Below are 21,824 nucleotides of genomic sequence, written 5' to 3'. Positions count from 1 at the left end.
TCATGGAACTTTCTTTTCAAACTCCTATAATTAAGCTAAAACTGAAATGGAGGCTCTAACAATGTGTGTCTATATACTTTGCCATTCACTGTTGCTATTTCCTTGCTATTGCTAAAGAGCAATCTGTAATCCTAACTCTTCTTTACAGTAGGCACTAATGAATTGCTTTATATTTGTCTTTAGATAGAAGAAAAATGTATGAACATTTGCATATTGATAAATGGGGAAATGGTTAAAGACTATCACAGCTGACTTGGTCTTTTTGGTCTTTTTTTAATGATAGGAGACAGGAGGTGGAGAAGTGCATTATGACTGTTAAATCCTCAATACCCACAGGAAGCCCTTACTTTCTAGGTAAGGCACTCAGCCCTGTGAAGGAAAGGCAGCTGCTTGTGACAGATGATTTCCATTTGTTTCCTTGCTCACATTAGTTGTTCCAGCTAAACAATTCACTGAATTTTCTCTGATGCAGAAAAATGAATTTTTCTACTTTATGTAGCTAGGAAGTAGGGCAGTACTAACATTTTGGTTTCTTCACCAGCAGTAGCGAATAAATTCTATCTGGACATTTTGAGATAAAAGTCTGTTTTGCCTGTGCAAACTGCCACTGAGGCTTAGATACCATTGTTGCAAAGCTGAGAGCAAACAGAGCAGCTGTTTCAGTCCAGTTTAAACATGGTGAACAAGAGTGAAGCATATTAACTCCAGCTGTATACTGATAACAGCTGGGAAGGAAAATCACTGCAAGGGAACCCAAAGTAAATTAGCAGCCTTGGCTATCATGAGTATGACTCCAAGGGAGGAGCAGCAGTGAAAGTCTGATCATTTGAACCGTGGAGAATTTAATGAGAAATTCTCATGCTTCTTTTCATGCTTCTGTAAAGATGCAGAGCAGGTTCTGGAGCTGGTGGCATTACCTCTGAAGGTTTTTGATGCAGATCTCTTCCTGTACTCACACTCATGGACAATTTTAAGATGAAGGCAAGTACTGAGAGAGGGATTCTGTGCAAAGTAATGGTCTTTGAGTTAGAGGAAGTGTCCATAGCTTACTATCTCCACTTGACATCTACAGAATTTGAGGAGCTTTTAATGCAAGAAAAATTTGGGGGATATTACATTTATTTCCATAAGACTTTGTGTGATTCTCTAGCTGTCTTTGACTATACAAAGACTATTATGGCACTGTTCAAGCTGCAGTGGAATCGTTTCTGTGTTGGTGCACAGATGCTTTTGAAATTTCTTGCAATTTAAAGAACTGAGCAAACATGTCCATTTTTCATTTTTTGGTAAAACTGCATATTTTCTCCATGCTTTCCCCCTCTATCTTACTTATCTTCCTCATCTCTTCAACCTATGTTCATGTTCTGTTTGGTGTCTTCTAATCTTCATTGAGTTAGAATTGTGTCTTGAGTGTGCTCTCCTAAGAACCTTGTGTACTTCAGGTGGATGTGAAAGGACTTTAGACAGCTAAAGTTTTGGACAGGAGGCAGTACAGCTGTCTGTGTCTCTCTGAAAAGAGAGCATAAGGATATGAATAAAGACATTTAAATGAGGCCAGTTAGTATTGTCATAAAGTTCTTATAATGTTAACCAGCTGTTAGAGACTTGTTCTCATTCTTTTGTAGATTACATGCCTCTTATTTTGCTGAAAGTCAGCGTGCTTTATTTCTGTGTGCACACCAAACAATTATATAATAAACCAGGTCTTCAGTTTCATGTGTATACAATTATGAGAAAGCAGTAGCTTCTCAAAGAAGGCAGTTTTGGCATCCTTCATAAAGCCTGTTTTCAAGTTAAAAGTATGGAGTATGTCGAGTGAAAAATGTAAACATGTATGGATGTATGTGAAAATAGTAGGGGAGTGAAAGAGGATAGGAGAAACATGAACAAGGGAAACAGAATTAAAAACACATCTTGCAAATGGCTTGACAATACCATGTCAAAACAGTTGTAAAGCTGAGTAAACTCCAAAGCCCAGTGGCACACACAAATATGAGGAGAATTTTAGTGCTCGCAAGACAGGGACCTGTCTGGGTGGGTCACTGAAAGTATTTGAATGCCATATGTTAAAACTACCTCTTTCCTTGCACTTTTATATCAAAGTGATTTTTCTCAGTGAGAGAAATCTGTTGGTTCTGATCCTTTCATGACTGAAGTAACTTTCTGATTGATCCTGGGACTGTGTAGAAAAAGCAACTGCTTATTAAATAGCTGATAATACTGCATTCTGACTTTACTTACTCCCATCTACTATGCTTTGTGTTATTTTGTTTTTCAGGTCTGATAGCTGCACTGGATCGCTGATTGAGGTCCCTTCTAAATTATAACACTAAAAACAATGGCAACAGAATGTATAAAAACCTGCTGTAAATTGTGTTTCTGCGTGGACGAGGAAAAAAATGATTGTGAGTTCTGACATAATGAGGGTTTAATAAATGTTTTGCTGCATTAGTGATGAGATGTCCTATTAATAGAATTACTGTGTTACCCCTGATAAATTTGATTTCTCTTACAACATTCAGAATTCTTTGCATACCTCCACTTGGAGATTGAGCCCATGCTTGTTAATATTATGAATTGGAACTGAGAAATAACAGTTGTCTCAAGTCTGCTCTTTGCAGTCTAGAATACTGTCCCAAAAAGCCAGCTTTGTTACCCAAGGTTGTGTAAAGTCTTAGATATTTCAATTTCAGTATTTCAATTTGAATGCTTTTTGGTTTTTTTTTTTAACTCTGGGTATTTTTAACTCTGTTAGGGTTTTGTTTGGTGTCTTATTTGTTTGAAGAACTCATCTATGCTACAAATGTAGCTCTTGTGCAAATTCACTTAAGAAAGTAGCTATAGGTACAGAAGCTTGGGCAACAAAGAGTTTGGATCAGTACAGGTGTAAGGAGGATGAATATCTTTTCCTGATGCTAGTCCTGAATGCTGTAAAACTGAATACTAGCAGCTGTTAAGTAAAGTATCAAGCAGAGATACTATTAAATAGAAGAGATCTGTTCATAGTATTGTTCAAAAATTAATGCACATGTGCACTGTCTGTCTTGCTCTTTATTTTTAGCAGTTTCCATGGTGCAGGAATCTGAAGCAGTAGCTGCAAGCAAGCCAACTATTGTAGAACAGCCTCCATTGTCTTCTGTGTCAGTGAAGCGTCAAGTTGGCTGTTCTGAGGATTATTTGCTTTCTAAGCTGCCCCTGGATGGCCAGGAGGTACCATTTGTGGTCCCTCCATTCAGAATGGCTTATGTACAGCCAAAGAACCTTCCTGGTATCTCACATGCTGGAGGGATTAAAGGTAAAATACAGACAGTATTGCTGAAATTGTTGTTTAGCTTCTGCTGCACCTTCAATGTTGTTAAGTATTCCTACTGAAAACATGTTTGCAGAACTTTGCTAGAAGCCTGGTCTTGTTTCAAAGAATCATAGATTATGCTGAATTGGAAGGGTCACACAAGGATTATCAAATCCAGCTCCTGGTCTGCACAGGACACCCCATGAGTCACTCCAGGTGCCTGAGAGCATTGTCCAAACACTTGAGCTCTGCCAGGCTGGTGCTGTCAGGTCCCAGGAGAATAGGGAGCTTGTTTCTTTTCTCTCTGGAAATCCAGAGAGGTTTTGGGAAGAGTGTCATCCAACTGTGAATCTCTCTGATGTTGTGTGAATAAAACTGAATGGGATGATTGCACACCAGTGCTCATATTCAAAAGTAATGGAAGATGCTTAAAGGAAATGGAATCTTTAGAAAGAATTTATTGAGTTTAGTGGAGCCAAGACAAGAAAGACCTAACATATCCCCAGTATCCATACCTCTCAAGTAAAAGGAGGAGGGTGTTTTGGCTTTCATGGTTAATATTCTGGTATGTTTTAACATACTAACACATCTTCCTTTTCAAATTTTGCCAATAGATGGCAGGTGCTACTATCTGGCACAATTTTTTGTCCCTATTATTTCCTGCTCCTTTTGCTGTTTTTTGAGAGGCCAGGGGGTACAGATCCCCTCTTATGAGGTTTCATATGATACTATTTCTTTTCTGCTTCACAACAGTCTTGTACTTCATCCTCTGTTACTCACATACTCAAACTGCCAAAATGAGGTACATGCAGCTTAGACACAGTGGCATTTAAAAAGAACAGGATTCTATCTCACTAATGAGAGCATATGCTACTGTTAGGCTTTTAGTCCTGCCAGGAGATGCAGAGAATTAGGTAAGGGAAAACTTTGGCACAGAGACATACCTGAACAGTTGTTTTCTCTAGGACTGCTTTGCCTCAAGGACATGAGAAGCTGGTGGTATGTTCTTAGCCTCATGTGGCTTTATTTCCTTTCTGAAGGTGAAAAGCCTAATAACTGAAAGAAGGCAATCATATGTTGCATAACAACTAATTCAGTACTACCTAACTTTTTTGTGTTTGTGGGCTTTTATTCCCACCCTTCCCTCTTCTTCTCCCTAGGTCCCTGCTGTTGCTTCTTTCCTGCTCCTGCAGGGCTGTTACCAAACTTTTTGCCCACCCACTGCTGCATGTACCACTGGCACCATGGCCAGTCAGTGCAGACTGGCCATTCTGTGCCCCATCTTCTCGTGGGCTTCATTTGGCATGCCAGCAGCCATTAACAGGCAGCTGAAGGGTTGGAGGTAGAACATGTGAGGCCCCCTCATCCCTGAGCCTGATCTCCCCAGTTGCCTGCTGTTTCAGTAGCTACTTGTTGTAAGTTTGTGGTTGGATATGCTATGGAAAAGCAGGACATACTCCTGATTATCCCCTTTGCTACTGGCTCTGCCTTGCTTAGTCTAATCTCATCCTCAAGATACAGTACAGAGAAGTTCATCAAGGACTTTGAGGCATGGATGTTCTCCAGAGAGAAGGAAGATGTATCTAACAGCCTTTAGGTGAATGTTTTCCTTGTTCATGCTGTTCTTACACAATCTTAACAGTCAGTGACTTGTCTACATTGAGAATTCTGCTTCCTGATAATTTCTGAGGGACCTGATGTACAGAGTGGTCCTTTAGGCTGCAAGCTATTAGATCTTCTGGCAGGATGACCTGACTCTTGAGCAAATATTTTAAATTTTTGAACAAATAATTGAAAAGTGACTCTTATGTCAAGTAGGCAACTTTCATTTCTCTTTCCAAATATAAATACTAATTTTTTTAAGTATGCAGCTTTAAGCTGCATGAAGTTGTGCTTAAAAATGCAGTGTTTACTTTTTAGGGAGATTTACTAAATAGAGTGAAGTGTGCTGTTGTTCTTTTTTCACATTAGCCAAAGCACCAGCATACTCAAAAAATGCATTTAGGGTACTATTTTCTTAGACTGTTGTTAAATATCTGTAGAAGTCCAAGTGCTGTTCTCAGTTCCTCACCATTTTCTGTGCATGTCTGGCCATTTTCCTTTAGTGAAACAGGACATGCTCAGTGTTAGCTCTTGGCAACCCTTCTGAAAGCAATTAAGTTCTGGCAGCCTTTCTCTTCAGTGCTCACTGCAGTGAATCTCATGCTCTCACAGAAGTAAGCTCGCAGGAAGAAGTGCTCCTGGTCTGGAACATTGGATTTTCCATCATCTGCTGTGTAGCAATTCTTTGTGGCCTCACTTTTAGTGTTCATCCTGATTTACATCATGCTCAAGCCCATTTTGCTTGAGTTCTTGTTTTATCACTGCCCATGTTCCATCTCAGTGTTTAAGTTTTTTACTTTACTAACACATGCAGGAGAGGACTCTTGAGCAGTGGTAGCTTGCCTCTTATGGTGCAAGATACCTGCAGAACTGAAGGTACTTTATTGCAGGGTAAAGCATTTTTTAAGAGACAGGTTGAAGTCCAGGGAGGGGAAGTGAAGGAAGCAAATATCAGAGTTTGGCAGAATCCAGATCATGCCATTCTCTAAAGTGCTGTTACATATGGCTTCTTTTAGTCCAGACAGTAAAAAACACTACAGCAGTGTTCCTCACTGTTTTGCTGACCAAGGCATACATGTTTTTTCTGAAATTATTCTGAGCTGAGTAAAGGGGTGGGATTCAAGCAGTCTCAGATATGTCTACTTATGCCTCAGCCCACAATTCAAGTAATTTTGGGCTAGTGAGTTTATCATGGACGGACTTGCCATGGAAAGTAGATAAGGAAACTGCAGTCACAAGCTGCATTATCTTTCTGTACAAGATCTTCCTGAAGATCTAGGGGTCCAGTTAGTTCAGTAAGAACATGCTGGGGGTAGCTAACTAAATAATTTGGAGGTTTTCTGTACACAGAGTGCTACTTTTGCGGTTAACTTCTGTCTTCTTGTCTGTCTTTGAAACCTTCTGTATTTAACTTACTTAGGCATTTACTGCAAAACCCCAAGAGAGAGTATGCATAGTTTTTTATGGCCAATTTAGTTCCAGTGTTTGCTCACACACTGTAGAAACATGACATAATGCGAATGTGTGTTTTCTTTTTTTTTTTTTTCCCCTTTACCCAGAGTAGATAATACTGAAATATTTTGTCCTTTGCCCTGAAGGCACTCTGCCTGCCTTGTGAAGCCAGGCAGCATGTGTTCTGTCTGGAACTCTTGCATTTGCTGTTTGTTGTGCCTCACAGAGTCAGCCAGAGCCTCGTTTGGCGAGCGGAAGGCAGAGCTGCACGGCGCGTTCCAGTGGCCCAGCTGTGACGTCTACAACCCCTTCTATCTGGAGCATCGCGTCTCGCCTGATCTCATCAGGCGCTGCCCAGCAAAAGCAGATAGCAGGAAATTGTATGGATCAGGTGAGAAGGACCACACCCGTGCTTCTCTGCCTTCCTCCCCTTTTCAGGGTTTATAGGTAAGAGGAATAAAAGCCATTAGTCTACAGAAGACTTGTTTGGTTATCGCGGTTCTCAAGCTGGTCGGTGTCCTACAGACACTCCTTGGTTGGTGAATCAATCCTCAGAGCCAGCTCTGCTTAATTTTCAGCTGCACTGTTACTTTTTGTCTTTTAGGGGCTTAACAAGGCTTGTATGCATCACACAAAGGTAGAGAAATTGGCAGAGTGAGATATTGCCAATTAGTTGTCTCTGATCCAGACCAGGATGCAGTACTGGAGATTTCAGCTGCCAGTAAGAGGAGTGGGGGAGATGGAAAAAGGAAGCCAGGCAGTATGTTGGGTAGGAGGAGTGCCTGAGGAGTACCTATATGAGAAGAGGAGCAAGCACCAAAAAGCATTCAGGAGCAGATGATAAGAACAGGTGCAAAATGGGGCATGATGCTGTATGCCAACTTTTTTTGCCATTAGCTTTTGAAGCTACAGCAATGTCCCCACTTCTGAGTGTGCAAGAATGAGGGAGGGCTGCGAGACAGTAAAAGTTTAGATAGAAAGTATTTGGCTACCTAGGTAAAAATTGTCTTCTGTGCTGTTCATTGGTGTAGGTGTCCTGTAGTGAATACTGTTCAGACTGGAGTAAATGACTAGCTTGTGATTGCTAAGGCAAATGCATTCAGAAAACTCCAACACTCCAGGAAAGGTCTACGCTCTCCATGAAATTGGAAACTGGCAACAGCTCACATTTTTAAAGATGTTTTATTTAGGATGGTACAGCATTCTTATTTTCAGCTGGGGGAAAATGTCTCAGTCTGTGTTCTGTTTTAAAAGAATTCTGAATCACCATAGAGACTACATGAAAAGACTATTCCATACATTTTTTAAGAGAACAGAACACATGTACAATTTTAGCAGCCTTTAACACATGGTTTTACCAGGCTTTGTAAGCACCTGTGGTGGGAGCCAAATGGGTTTTATTAAACTGTCTTGAACATCTTCCCTTCAGTCCATCATCTCTTTTTCCATTTTTCCTCAAGCAAAGAGAACACTTTACTAATTTTGTCTTAGTAAGTTGAAACACAAGAAAGATTTTTCTATTGTGTCCAGATTACAGTTCTAAAATTTTTCCTTCAGAGTTTTTTGACAGCTGTTTCAGAACTTAGAACTTTATCCATCTATAAACTATTAAAACAAAACTCTAAACCTAGTTTGTCACAGCGAGTACGGTGATATTTTTCATGTGTGTTGGTTTAGAACTACAGAATGTATTTATTTGGAAGGTACAAAATTAAATTCTTGAATTTTAATGTGAAGCTCCTTCTCTTCATCTTAAAAAAAGCCTCCACACAAACAAACTGAAAAGTAAACTCATTAATGATTTTCTGAAATTCTACTTATTATTGGTAAACAACATATTTTTATGATTAAAATATTTCTGCATTTTTATATTTTACAGGCAGCTTTCTGTATAAAAATCGACGTTTTTTAATTAAAAATTTAATTTTGTGGAAAAGACAGCATCTCTTCACCCCTGCCTCATCCCCATGTTCCTGAAAAACATTACCAGATAACAGCAGATCACACTGCCTTTAAACCATTTTGGTCATTTGTAATCTGTAGGATTGAACAGATAATTTCCAGCGATTAGTGAAAGTTATTCTTAGTTAATTTTTTTCCCTAGCAGTGGTGCTGATGTGATTTTTATTGGTTTTTTTGTCTTATTAGTTAGTGATTTAAGAGCCAGTGCTTTGGCTGGGCCCCTGGATGTGAGCCGTTCGATGTTTGATCTGAGGAGCCCCCCTCACCGGTTCATCAAGGTGAGTTCCCCTTGCAGCCAGGGTTACACTGAGAACTCAGATTACTCAGTCTGTCTGTCCCTGCTGCATTGTTTCCAGAGTAAACACTGGAGGGCATTGCACTGTACACTGAGAGGACTGGAGACGAAATTTCAACATCTTTACCAATGTCAAGAGGCTTTTTCCTGGTGTCTCCTGTGACATTTGCTGTTCTGGCCCAGAGGGGCTGTTGAGAAACCCAAGTAGGCAGTTAGGCAGGACAGGACAGACAGCATGTCATGGTTCATCATCTTGTGGTTTTTCCCATCAGTTGAACAGTGCAACAGTGGAAGTTTCCTTTGACACAAAACACTGTGTTTATTTCTTTCATAATAATCATGTCTTACATAGCAATGAAGTTGTGTATATATTCATGAGCAGAAAAAATGTCTGCTGGTCCAATGGGTCCTCTATTAGCTCGTTGCAGCAAAATAGTAATTGCATGCTGCTGGATCAAGAAACTAGTAAGGAATCAGGCAATTATTTGAAATGGAGTATTTAGTTTTCATCATTTCTTGTCTGATGGTATAATCTCTGGGTTTTGCACCTGTTGCTCTGAATTGATTCCTTTTTTCCTGTCCCCAGAGATATGATTCAGTCTCCAGTGTACCCAGCAGTTCTTCTTCCAGGAAGGATTCACAAGGCAGCAACAGGAGTCTGGGTAATGTTTTGTTTGTTTACCTTGTAATGAAATATTTCCATTTGCACATGACACATTAAGCTGTTTCTACTCTGCTGTTGATGTTTTTGTTTGGTTAGGGTTTTTTTTGAGATGAATCTGACTAGGAGATCAGCTGGAGATGACCTGGCAATTTGAAATTAAGAGTTTTGGACTTGCACTGTCTTGTTGTTTGGAGATTGAGCAGATGAGACTTTGAAAAGTTCTCATGCTTTTGAGAAATTCATTCTTGGATTTACTACCCAAGTGAGCTATGAAATCACAGACACCTTGTTAGGATGGAATGCAGCACCAGGTCTCAGGTGTAGTCCTTTGTCATGTATCAGTATTTTTCTGTGTGAGGTGCCTGAAATCTAATATCCATATTACACTGGTAATTAGACAAGAATGTTGCATGCAAACCCATTATCCTTATTTATGAAAGAATGCTTAAGAAGTGGAGATACAGCAAAATAAACCCTCAAAAATTAATCAAGTCCCCACAAAAGTCACCCTGCTATAAGTCAAAGTTTGATCCAGTCTCCTTCTAAAAGAAGACTGAGGGACCTGGTTCCAGTCATGACAGAGAAATGCTGGATATTAAATGGCTCTTCTGACTTGGAGACAGCATAATAGTAAAATGTTTACTAGACTGGAATTGAAATTTGAGAAAGAGACCAATTTATAAACTTAACAGTGAAAAAGATTAAGGGAAGGATAGGATAGGATAGGATATAAATGTGTTCTGACTGTCTCAAGAACATGTTTTTTTCCCTTTCTTAAAGTTGTTTGAGTATAACACAACTTATTAAGTTCAGTAGAGATAACCCAGGCACATAGTGTGATTCTTGGTATGCTCTCTTGTGCAAGGCCAAGAAATTGAACTTCTGTGATCCTTAAAGATCCCTTCCAACTCAGGATATTCTATGATTACATTATTCTGTTCCATGAAATGTGAAGGCCTTTAGCCATGCAGAAGGTCAGGTTACTGGACTTGGTGGATATTTTGTCCTTGAAATGTAGGTGTTAAAATATTTCAAACTCATTTTGAGAGAAGTTTGTGAAGATAAGCAGTCTACTTACTAATGTGTTCCCTTATTTCTGGAGTGAACTTTTAAGATACTGCATTACTTATAAAAATATTAATTGGCTTTCTTCCATAGATACTATTACGTTATCTGGTGATGAACGAGACTTTGGAAGACTGAATGTGAAGTTGTGTTATGTTTCTTCTGTAGAGCAGATTTGGATCACAATTTTACATGTAAGTAAATATTAATAAGTTGGTTATTTATTCAAATAATGGCTATTCAATAACCAATGACTATTCTACTATACTTAGTGGTAATTGTCATAAAATTTGTCTCTATGTTACTTCAATAAATACTTTTAGGAAAATAATAAATTGTTTATAAGTGTTATTATAAACAAAGTTCAGTCGAATGTAATACTAGGCATCAAAGCATCTTCTTCCCTTTTTTTTTTTTTTTTTTTTTTTTTTTTTTTTTTTTTTTGTTGCAGTCTCTGTTCTACTGCAGTCAATAAAAATAGTATATATCTCCTTATGTTACTACACATATGTTCAAGTTGTGAATTGAGGAACTACTCAGCACATATTAGAGAGCTGAGCTGCTCATAGGCTGGTCCTGCTATGGACATTTTCCTGTGAACATCTGAAGGCAGTAAATGGGAGCAACTGTGGAGGCGCCATTTAAGTGACTTCTGTGATTCTATGGCTTTAAATCTAACAGTTCCTTCAGGGCAGAACCCTAACAGAACTTTGAGGACACATAGCTTCTTGAGGCTTTTATGTCAATAAATGTGATACTGTTATGGTGGCTGTATGTACTTCCAGAACTGTGAATAATTTTCAGGCAAGGGTACTTGCGGACAGAAACCTTGTAAGTACATCAAATGGTAAGTCTTGCATTGTCTAAAGTGACTTTTTTCAATGTTGCAGTGCAAGGACCTGAGCTGGCCTTCTAGCTGTGGGGAAAATCCTCGTATCTGTGTCAAGGGAATTCTCACACTGCCCAAGCCAGTGCATTTCAAGTCTTCTGCCAAGGAGGCCTGCAATGTAAGTAGAGGCATGCAAAATACTGAGAAATATTTTTCCCCACAAAAAATAAATGTGACAGGTAAATGGATTTTTAAAATAGACCAAACATCCACTCCTGTGCCATATTTGCTGTGGTAACTGTCCAGGTGTGTTTTACTTCTCCCAACTTCTCAAAATCCTATTAAAAGCCTTATTCTACTTCCTCCCCCTGTATCTTCCCTTGCATTGTACTCTTGCCCTCCTTCTCTCACAAGCTGGCAGGACAGATTTGCTCATAGGGCACTGAACCATGAGCTGCTGGCTGTGGCACCTCTGTGGTGGGGGACCAGAGGAAGGCTGGGCATGCCTGTAGGTGCACACTCATCCCAGGGAAGGGAGCTGAGGTACTGCCTCTCATTTGGCAGGAGACAATTTCACACTTTGTCCCTACAGAAAATAGTAAAAATTGGTCACATGGGACAAGGTTCCTGATAGTAGCAATAAAGGAATATTAAGGGGGTGGAAAGTAAAGCAACATAACGTGAACCAAAGGTGAAAGAAAAAAAAGTTAGCTGGAGAGTCTGTATCAAAAGGTTGGAGAATCTGGTACCACAATGTGTGTGTGCTGTTGTAAAGCTCCAGAAGAGATGGCCACAACTTGTTATGGTAGTGAAAAATAATCCAAGACTTCAGCCCTGCCAGGGTGTGACAACACAGGGGTGAGTGTGTCTGGATTTTGCACTCTAAAAGCACACTTTGCCATGGCAACCTAAAGTGGCAGTCAGAAGCAGTGGCTGTAAAGCCAGGATGCCTTGGTTTCTAGGTTTTGGGCTCAGTGGGATTCTCTTAAAATGATAATGTTACTCATCTGTTTTTCTTTCTAGGACATTGAATTTATGGAAACTTTTGTTTTTGCCATTAAACTGCAAAGCCTGCAGGCTGTCAGATTGGTATTTAAAATCCAGACACAGACTCCCAGGAAAAAAACAATTGGGGAATGTTCCTTGGCACTGCGGGAGCTGAGCTCACAGGAGTCCAATCATTGGCTGGATATATCTCCTCCTTCCAAAGCACCTGTAAGTGCCAATACTGGGAAAGTATCTTCTTATCTCTCCTGGAAGGGGTTGCTGGATATGAAAGTACAATAATTCAGTAGTAAAAACTAGAGGGATTCTTTTTTTTTTTTTCCTTTTTACTCTACTTCCTTGGAGAAAGGCATTTTGATGGGGAAAAAATGCAGACTTTTGAACTCTGCACATAGCTGTTCTGGTCATAAACTGCAGATGTTTCTAGGAAAAGAGCTAGAGCAAGCTCTTCCACACCATGGCTCACAGCTTGAGGGAGGGACATTCTGGGGAAATGTTCAGCAAAGAACACCGGGTAATTGTCTTTTCTGACCAAAAAAGCATCAGAAGATCCTTAGGACTCACAGCAAGAGCTCAGAGCAAATGGAATCTGCTTTTGTTATGGAAGAAAAGTGCTAAGATCTTCAGTGGCCTGAAACTGCAGAGACAGCCATATATTTAATGTTCAGATTGCATGCTGTGAAGTAATAATTCAGACAGTTCATTTCCATTAGTGTAATAAGAAGCAGGTGGTTTTCACAGTGGGATTTCCTTTCCCCCTACCCTCACTTTGTTTGTTTCTTTTATAGATTGTGTCTAGACATTTGAATTTTCAACAAATTAAACTTGAATTAGCAATTCAAAAGCAAATTTTATTTAAGTGTGTCTGAGTAATATGAATGATACTCTTGATTTCTAGCATAAGTTACACTTGACATTTTTTAGTTCTAATGTGAATAACCATATTGCTTCAAAAGCAGTAAGATGAAGTGACAGAGGGAGCTGGTATCCAAGAGCCCTCCAGACACTCTGGGATTCATCCCTGTGGTACCCTGTGAGGCAGCAAACTCTACCCTCTCTGCCAATAGAAAGCCAAAGCTCAGAGTCAACAAAGTGGCTTCCTCACAGGGTTACATAGAAATTTTGTGGCTGAGCTACAAAGAGAATTTGGGTCCCTTTGATGAACTGGGGCCTGACTTTTCTTTATCTAACCTGTTGCTCTCTTGCTTAGTGCATTTTGGTTCATTGAAGTGCAGTAAAACTTGAAGGCAGCAAAGACCAGCAGAGTCCATTTAAATGAAAGCTGTCAGGAAAGGTGACATTGGCCTTTTCCTGCTGCTCTTACAGTGTTCTGAGGACATTACAGTGTGACAGGAGAGCAAAGAGGATAACTCAGTGTAACTTTGATACTGGCACAAATTCTAAACGCCCCCCCCCCACAAGAATCAGACTGGAGATCTTGATACATCCACTGTGTGAGTGGCAGTGGTGTATGTGTGTGGGCATGTAAAACATGAGTACTTTCACAGCCCAGGAAACTACACAGTACACAGTCACCCTAAGCGCTCATGACATTAAGTGACAGGACCTTCTATCAATGGAAACCATTGTTTATATCTCCATATTGCAAAATTCAAAAGGGTGGGAGGGCAACCCTGAAGGTTTTTGTGTCAGTGGAGCTTAACTGCTCTCTCACTTCCACGCCCAGATTTAGTAAAGTTGCAAGGGCACATCTGGTTTCCCCTGCATGTGTCTGCTCTTACCACTGCAGAATCTGTACCAGGTGAAAACTGAGGACCAGGTGATTTGGCCAGTATCCCTGGCTGCAGCCCACAAGGGCCACATGTGCACCCCACATGAGCAGCTCATCAGTGGAGCACACAAACTGCAGCTATGACAAGTGCAAGATGCACTTACATCTGCAGGTTCTGTATGCAACACATGCTTATGTTTCTGTCCAGGAAATCCCAGATAGAAATGTGGGAGCCCAACATATGACAAAATTCCTGTGTTTCCTGAGTTTATAAACAACTGAATCCAGATGTTATGGCAACATTCTTCTGCTTGTAGGTGTGCCGTGCAGAACTTCAAATAGGAACTTGTTTTCAAGCAATAAACAGGAGGATACAGTTACAGATTCTTGAAGCACAAAACCTTCCTGTTTCATCTACGCCACTGTCTTCAAGTAAGTCACATCAGCTGTTTCATGCCTCCTCTCTGAAATCATTTGTGACAGGTAAATTGCTGCTCAAATGGGTTGGCAATTCATAACATTCTTTACGAACCTCAGACTAACACATTGTGTGGTAGATTTCCATTGCCAAGGCTTGTTTCCCCAGATGTCTTATTTGATTACATTTTGTTTGGTTTGAAGATGTGTGTTTATGTATTTTGGAAGATTGTTATCCCAGTATTAATCCTGACATACAAGAGCATTAGCTTGCACTTGCTGTTTGGATACTGTGTTAATCAGTCCAATATTACTGAACATATTCTGTTTATGTGACTGGTCAGGAAAGCTATTGTAGAGTTCTTTTGGCCAGACTTTTGAGAAATTGTTGCAATTTGAAGCATACATATGGACCTTGTTGGCTCCTTTTTGGGTGTGTTGTGAGTAACCCTTTGTGTGTTGTGCCTTTTTCCTTCCCTTTTGTCCTAGATTTCTTTGTGAAAGTTGGAATGTTTAGTACAGAAGGGATCATCTATAAAAAGAAGACTCGCCTTCTGAAGTCCACTAATGGCCAAGTGAAGTGGGGAGAAATGATGGTTTTTCCAGTTAGCCAAGCAGAACAAGGAATTAGCTTTCTCATCAAGCTCTACAGCAAAAGTTCAGTGAGAAGAAAACACTTCCTAGGACAGGTCGGTTTCTGCTAAACAGCCCGATACCCTTTACTTAAAATCCAGTTCCACAGGTTACTTGGTATGAATTTTGAAGTACTTTAAATGAGGCGACATATAACAAAATAGTAAATTCTGCTAAATTCTTCTGTATGTAATCCAAGCAAAAATGGTGCTGGGCTCTTAAACATGCACTACCATGAGAATGGGAGTTGGCACTTGATTTTTCTTTCAAAAAGAAATCCTAAGGTCAGTTTTGTGTGGAGTATCACTATGTGACAAATTCCTTCCAAGAGATATAGGATCTCCTGGTTGCCTTTAGCTTTCTAAAGAAAAACATAGCACCCACAGGAGCTCCATAAGCTACAAGGTCCTGTACTGTAGTGTCTCTTGGGAAGCATTTGTGTGATCATATTTATTTAACCACCATAAAACTTAGTAGTCTGGTCTCATTATTCTCTCAATCCTCTTCCCCTGCTTGTTCTAATTTACCATCATCCTGTACTTCCTGTCTCTCTTCTTCTTGATATAGTGAGCCATAGCTGTTCTTAATGCTCTGTGCTTTTCTTGTCTCAGTTAAATGCAGTAGCAGAATTTTAATAAATGCATAAAATAATAATATAGACTTGATTTTGAGACTCCAACTGTAACATCCCATGTCAGATGGAGGACTGTGCTGTCCTTAGGTAAAAAAAATGGTACTGTCCTATTCTGGTGATGTTTTTTGTGCCTGCTGAACACATGTAGCTACAGGAGATGCTCATGTGCTATAAGATACAGAAATGATGTGCCAGCAAGAGTTAGGTGAATTTCCTCCATTTTTTGTAGCCTCATGTTGCACATGTCTCATCTTCCTGTTGGTGGAATTAAATTTGAAATAGGAAAAGAAAAACATTTGTTCTTCTTAGCTGTCCTGCCTTGGAGGATGGGGGGTGGAAATGACTGAGTACGATTTTGCAGTCATCTAGCAATATGTGAGGTAATCTCCATCTGATGAGTTACATTTCATTGTGGATCTTATTTTTAGGAGGAGGAAAAGTTGTGCTCCTCACAGGTTTTTTGGCAAAGGTTGTTTCAGCTCATGAAGGCAGACATTGCCACATAACACATGAAGACAAAATACGGCTCAGGGAAAAATGTACTTTGAGCAGTTGGCTGGGTAGCTGGAAAAAAATGAATATAGCTGGATCTATTAACTTTGTTCTTCAGAGAATGGTGTTTAATTGGATGCTGTTCTAAGCAGACAATACATAGATTAGGCTGCTTTTACAGGCATGTCTTTAATCATGAGCAAGATGTACATTGAATCTCTGTGGATGAAACATCAGCTGCCCATGGTATTCTGGAAGACATTATTCTCACTTCTTGAGGACTCATGCCCCAGCAGTATAGGCTAAATGTACTTCACGGACAAGGTTTCTCAGAAGTCTTAAAAGGACTCATTCTTGGAAGACTTGAGGAAATAGAGTCCTGTAAATAACGTTACCTACTTACATAAGCAGCATTCTTTTGGCAATGGAGGCTGGTGATAATGTTAAGGGGGAAATTTTCCTACTTGTACTTCATTTCCTCATTTAATGGCCACCATCCACTAACTGAATACTGAGAAGAAAAGGACTTTTACTACGTGACTGTGTGCGGCATGGGCATGTTATAACCTCTGTGGAATGCAGGTCTGGCCCTGGCTGTGGGAGTGTGCACTTGGAAATGCTCATGAAAGTGCTGGACAGCTCGTGCCGGATGCTGCCTGGCCTGGAGCCAGCTGTGTCTGACACACAGAGCCGCCCCTGACCCAGCGTGAGCGTTTGAGTACAGCAAGGAATGCTCCACTTAAAACATCTTATTAAGTACTGAAACGTTAGTATGCACTGGGTTCTCTAAACTGTTTTAGAGGCTAAATTTAAACACAGACTCCAGCTGAAAGCCAAAATGTTAGTACTAGCAGAGCTGTATTTGTTGCTGTTATCCTTTGGTCACAGTCTATACATTATATCTTGTCCTACACTTCCATGGTATTTATTTGGAACTAGTAAATGCCAGGTTTTGTTATATCAGGTAAACTAATTTTATTTATTTTTTTCTCCTTAATGCAGATCTGGTTAAGTTCTGATAGCAGCAACAGTGAAGCAGTAGAGCAGTGGAAAGATACCATTGCAAATCCTGAAAAAGTTGTTGTTAAATGGTACAGCATTGGCCCATCTTGAAGACTGGAGATGAAATTCAAAACTGATTTTTCTACAGAAATTCATACGCTGTCTAAAATAGTATAAATTAAAAATAAATATATTGTCTGTGCAAGTTCTTCAGAAGTTCTCCACTGCATCATGCCTCTGTGGAAACAGAAAATTCACTTTCACCAAGAGAAACACTGGTTAAATACTACTAAAAAGAAGACTTGGGAACTGGAAAAAGTGCTCACTTGATTTTCACAAAATCTGTCTTGAAAAAAAGATGTTTGCCCCTTTTGGATTTCCTAAAAGCACAGAAATTCAATTATGGAGAGAAGCAACTTAAATCAATTCTGTTTCACTAGCCACTGACATCATGCTCACCTGCAGTGTTGTTTTTGGCAGACTCCAAACCAGGGAATGGGTCATGTCAGTGGCTTGATTCTGGGTACCTGTGAGCATCTGGGCTTGCTGACACCATTTGATCAGGATAAGGTCTGCCTGAGCAATTGGGGAAGCTGTGGCAGCAGGAGAAGACATAAAGGGAAGTACACAATAAGGCAGCACCCATAAGCTTTTCTGATCTCCATTTTGGATGAAGGGTTGTTCAGAAGGCTGTAGCTTGAGCTTGCCCCCATCCTTTTCTCAAAACAGAGATGGAAAGATAAAAGTTCCTCTGCCTTAGTGATCTTTACAAGAGGGGCCTTCCAGACTTGCTCTGTTTGGGTAAATTCTGGCTGGAATCAATGGAGTAGTACAAAGAGGCAATGACCCTGCCCAGGATCAGAGCCAGTATTTGTAGATTGCTTTTTATATAGAATACTTATATGTAAACCACTTCCTATCTAGTCAAAACACTCTAGCATTTGCTTACATTGCCAAAACACAGGCTATCATGTACAAAGGCATGAGCAAAAATTTACTGACTTAGGTGCTTTTTGATATTCATTAAAATGCAGCACTGTAAGGGATTCAGACTTTTTTAAAGGATGGGCTGCTACTGCAGAAGAATTTTTTACATGTCTAGGATGCTAAAAAATTATGTGTGGGAGTATATTTTTATTACTTGTTTCTAGTAAGACATCAACATTTTTATTGCAAATTGTATTTTTCCAACAAAATGCTAAGATTATATTTTCTATTAGTTTCCATATTTTCAGATGTTTATTCATAGTTATTTTTAAGGAGGGAAAATACCAAGTATATAATTGATACTGTATAAATCTAAAAGCACCGATCTCTTAGCCCTACTTCAACTACCTGATTAAAAAACACATATTTAATTGACTCCACTGCTTACATATGTACTGTTGGCTGTCTGGACTGTACAAATATGTATGTTGGTATAGATGCTGAATAAATCCACCTTTCTTCATGACTTGGATCTAATCCCACCATCTGACAGGATCTAGAGTGGCAGTGAGAGCACTCACTGCTGGGAGGAACATGGGGAGCAGAGAAAATGCTGTAACAGGAAAGCACATCTTCTTCAAGCATACACCTCAGAGCATCTTTACTTCAAGTTTTTGTCTTTGAGTGTCAGGAAAAAATGGAATTGCTTAGAAATATTTTTTTTTCATCAACTGATAATTGCAACTTCAACCATCCACTTTGTTGTTGTTGAAATTTAATATTTTCAAAACAGAAGGATTTTTAGACTCGTACATACTCCGCTTTTCAGTAAGTCATTATAGAAGAACTGAAAAAGGGTTCTGCATGTTACTTGGAGAACAAACATTGGTTCTAGCTCTTACTCTTTGCAAAGCTCCCAGTAGGCCCAGAGGGTCTTGACTGACACTGATAATTTCCAGCCAGTTAAAACAGTCAGGAGGAGCCTGGCCTGCTGGGAAAAATGAAAAAAGGAAGTGGGCTGAACTGATATTTTTGGAGTTTCTTTATTTGAATACAGGGATCTTTTTTATTCATTGTGGCTGAACATTTTATTCATTGTGGCAATAAACAAAAGTGCAAGCTAACTGTTTCCTGATGCATAATGCTGTTCTGTTTAAAAGAGAGGACAGGGAATATCCCAGTGTTTTGTAGACTTCAATTACCACAGCAGTGGTTCCACAGAGTTTGCCAACTCAGTGGATGCTGTATAAAATGGATTTCTGGGACTGTTTTAGGACACTTACCCTTCTAAAGGCCTAACTAGGCTTTTTTTTTTTTTCTTTTGCTATGCTAATGTTTAATCTATATGTTTATAATAAAAATCTATGAACAGCAAATATTCCTTTTCCCCCAATTGTTTATACTAATGTTTAGCAGCATCTCAAAGTGAAGTTCAATTCCTACTATTTTCTCTGAGAAGATGCCAGCTAACAAACACAGTTCTGTGTAGAGCTGTCTGTTGGAGAGTTAACTGCTGGCACACAGGAGATCCATAAAGCTTCTCCATGCAAGGTGCACCCAGGTACTGCAGCACTCTGAAGAGCTGCTCTGAGGCACTGCCCCATCCTGTGCTCATTCCCAGGCTTTGGCAAGTTCTGCATTTGTGTGTGTTCGTCTAAGGATTCGATGAGGTAACAGCTGACAAGCAAAAAGAAGGAAAACAGAGGTGTCCTGAGATACTCTTCTGTTGGTCACAGCTGTCTGTCGTCCCTCTAAAGCATCCTCAGCCAGTATTTTGATTGTTACATCCAAGTTTACTGTCATTGAAAATACTGTTAAAGCTTCGCTTTATTTGTAGATAAAAGGCACATGTGGTTTATAGTTGGATTTGCTCTTGCTTCTAGTCAGCGACTCATCCAATTTCCTAACCTAAGGCAATTCTTACTAAAGCAGCAGAGGTTCAGAGATGCACCAGTTTTATTGTGGTCAGCTCCCAAATGAACGTGGATGAACTGGAAGAACAATTATGATCTTATATTAAATATTATTCATAATATTTCACTGATAATTTATAATATTTATTATTTCACTGAGATCTGTGCCTGCATAGTTAGAAACCAACCACAGACTAAACTTGATCAGATTTTCCAAAAAGTATGTGTATAATTTCACTGGTTAATCAAACAATCCTGTTTTATTTATTTATAACTAATATCATTCTGTATGTAAACAAGGTTAACCAATTTATTTTTCAAGGTTTTATGTCTCAGTGACACACCATGGCATCTCTTTTAGGGAAAAAAATGTGAGATTCTACCACCGAAGATGAGTGGGTGTAACAGTTTGTAAACCACATTATCATATAACATTACGTGGAAAATAATTGTATTTGAGCATCTGATCTTAGGTGATCACAACATAAATAGAGCCATGTTGTTAAATCCATTAGGCATCTCTGGTGTTTCCTTTCGTTGGCAGAACATCTGTGTAAAACAAAAGGTGATTTTGTAAGCATTCAATTAAGTACACATGCTGTTTGACTCCAGAATTGTGTGCCAGATGAAAGTACCCTTTAGAGTTATGAGTTGATTTTGCAGCCAAAACATAAGCTTGTCTAGAAGTTTGGGGCAGGGTTGTCCCACATCTTATTTTCATCTTGCCAACATATATATGACATGGCTGCATAGTTGTGGAATATACCCTCCTTGTTTTTCCAGCTTCTGCTGCAAAATTACATCACCATGTAAATACAGCCCTGTACATGATCTCATGCTTGGTGCATGGAAAAAGCCATCACTAAAATCACCACCATGTTTCACAAACACTGCTCCAGCACATGTACATTCTTTTCCCAGCCTGCACTGAGGAACAGGCCCTTGGCTCTCAGTCCATGGCACAACTCCCACTGTGCTCAGCAGAAGCAACCAGTCTTCAAAGCTGGTTTAGTGATGGAATGATTTATCTAACAAAAGGTTACACACAACTTTTTTTTTAAAATCTGTTTTTAAAAGAGATGAAAATCTGTTCACACTGATGTTTCTGTAGAAAATGAATTTCATTAAAGTAGATCTGCATATCCTAATGTAAAGCAATTCTTCCCATAGATTTCAGAGTATTTAAAATAAATCCTCTGTGCTTATTCTTCCCCCATATTTGACTGTAGGTGGCTCTTCTCCCTCACATAAACAAGTCTATAAACAAGTCTGCTTTTTGCAATTAAATTTCTGAATTTCTAGTAATGTTTCCCCCTTCTTTACCTAGTACTGGTACCAACATTATATATGTATAATTTGCTGTTTAAAGAACTAGCTATAAGCAGAAGGCTTTCATTCTAGGGCTTGGCTTCTGTCTAATCCTCTTCATGTCTGAGCAACCTTTGTCCACAGCTTCAGTGTTATGGTTCTTTTGGCGCTTTCCAAATTTCTGTGTTGTCTACCTCCATTGAATACAACAACAGGACAAATAAGTTGTAATTTTTCATGTGTACCTGGGTATCTTCATTTGCCTTTTTCCTCCTCCAAAAATTACCTTAGGAAATCATTTTTTGTAATGAGAAGGAGCAAACTGTTTGTGCTTCTGACCTTTGAGGACAGTAGTGTTGTTTGACTGCCTCTGCAGTGCTTTGAGACAGAGGAATGCTCAAGAAAGAGTCATAAAAAGCTGCACCTTCAGATGGAGGGAAGCCTGTACCCCCTTCATGCATGATCTGGGAAACCCTCATTAGCCTGGGGACTGGGATCCCTTGTCAGATGCATATTGTATTTTTTATCCTTGTCTTGCAAAACTTTCTGGAGCTGTGGAGTAGCTAAATAGAGACATTTTCCATAGGAAGAATGATACGG

The 21,824-nt window shown here is 39.5% G+C and overlaps 1 protein-coding gene across 1 annotated transcript in view; it reads left to right on the top strand.

The window, feature by feature from the left end:
• TC2N (tandem C2 domains, nuclear) overlaps window positions 1-19,315 on the top strand; it is a 30,691-nt gene extending 11,376 nt beyond the window's left edge. Inside the window, exons 2-12 of the mRNA XM_058807084.1 lie at window positions 2,279-2,405; window positions 3,062-3,295; window positions 6,573-6,737; window positions 8,495-8,586; window positions 9,190-9,265; window positions 10,426-10,526; window positions 11,223-11,339; window positions 12,185-12,376; window positions 14,216-14,330; window positions 14,805-15,004; window positions 17,077-19,315. Coding sequence (XP_058663067.1) covers window positions 2,339-2,405; window positions 3,062-3,295; window positions 6,573-6,737; window positions 8,495-8,586; window positions 9,190-9,265; window positions 10,426-10,526; window positions 11,223-11,339; window positions 12,185-12,376; window positions 14,216-14,330; window positions 14,805-15,004; window positions 17,077-17,187 — 1,470 coding nt within the window. The 5' untranslated portion in view covers window positions 2,279-2,338 and the 3' untranslated portion in view covers window positions 17,188-19,315. The remainder of the gene's footprint in view (window positions 1-2,278; window positions 2,406-3,061; window positions 3,296-6,572; window positions 6,738-8,494; window positions 8,587-9,189; window positions 9,266-10,425; window positions 10,527-11,222; window positions 11,340-12,184; window positions 12,377-14,215; window positions 14,331-14,804; window positions 15,005-17,076) is intronic.
• Window positions 19,316-21,824: the final 2,509 nt, after the last annotated feature.

This window comes from Ammospiza caudacuta, chromosome 6, assembly GCF_027887145.1.
Source record: "Ammospiza caudacuta isolate bAmmCau1 chromosome 6, bAmmCau1.pri, whole genome shotgun sequence".
In the NCBI taxonomy this organism is placed as follows: Eukaryota; Metazoa; Chordata; class Aves; order Passeriformes; family Passerellidae; genus Ammospiza; species Ammospiza caudacuta.
The sequence above is the reverse complement of the archived record's forward strand: the minus strand, read 5'-3'. Positions and strand labels throughout refer to the sequence as shown.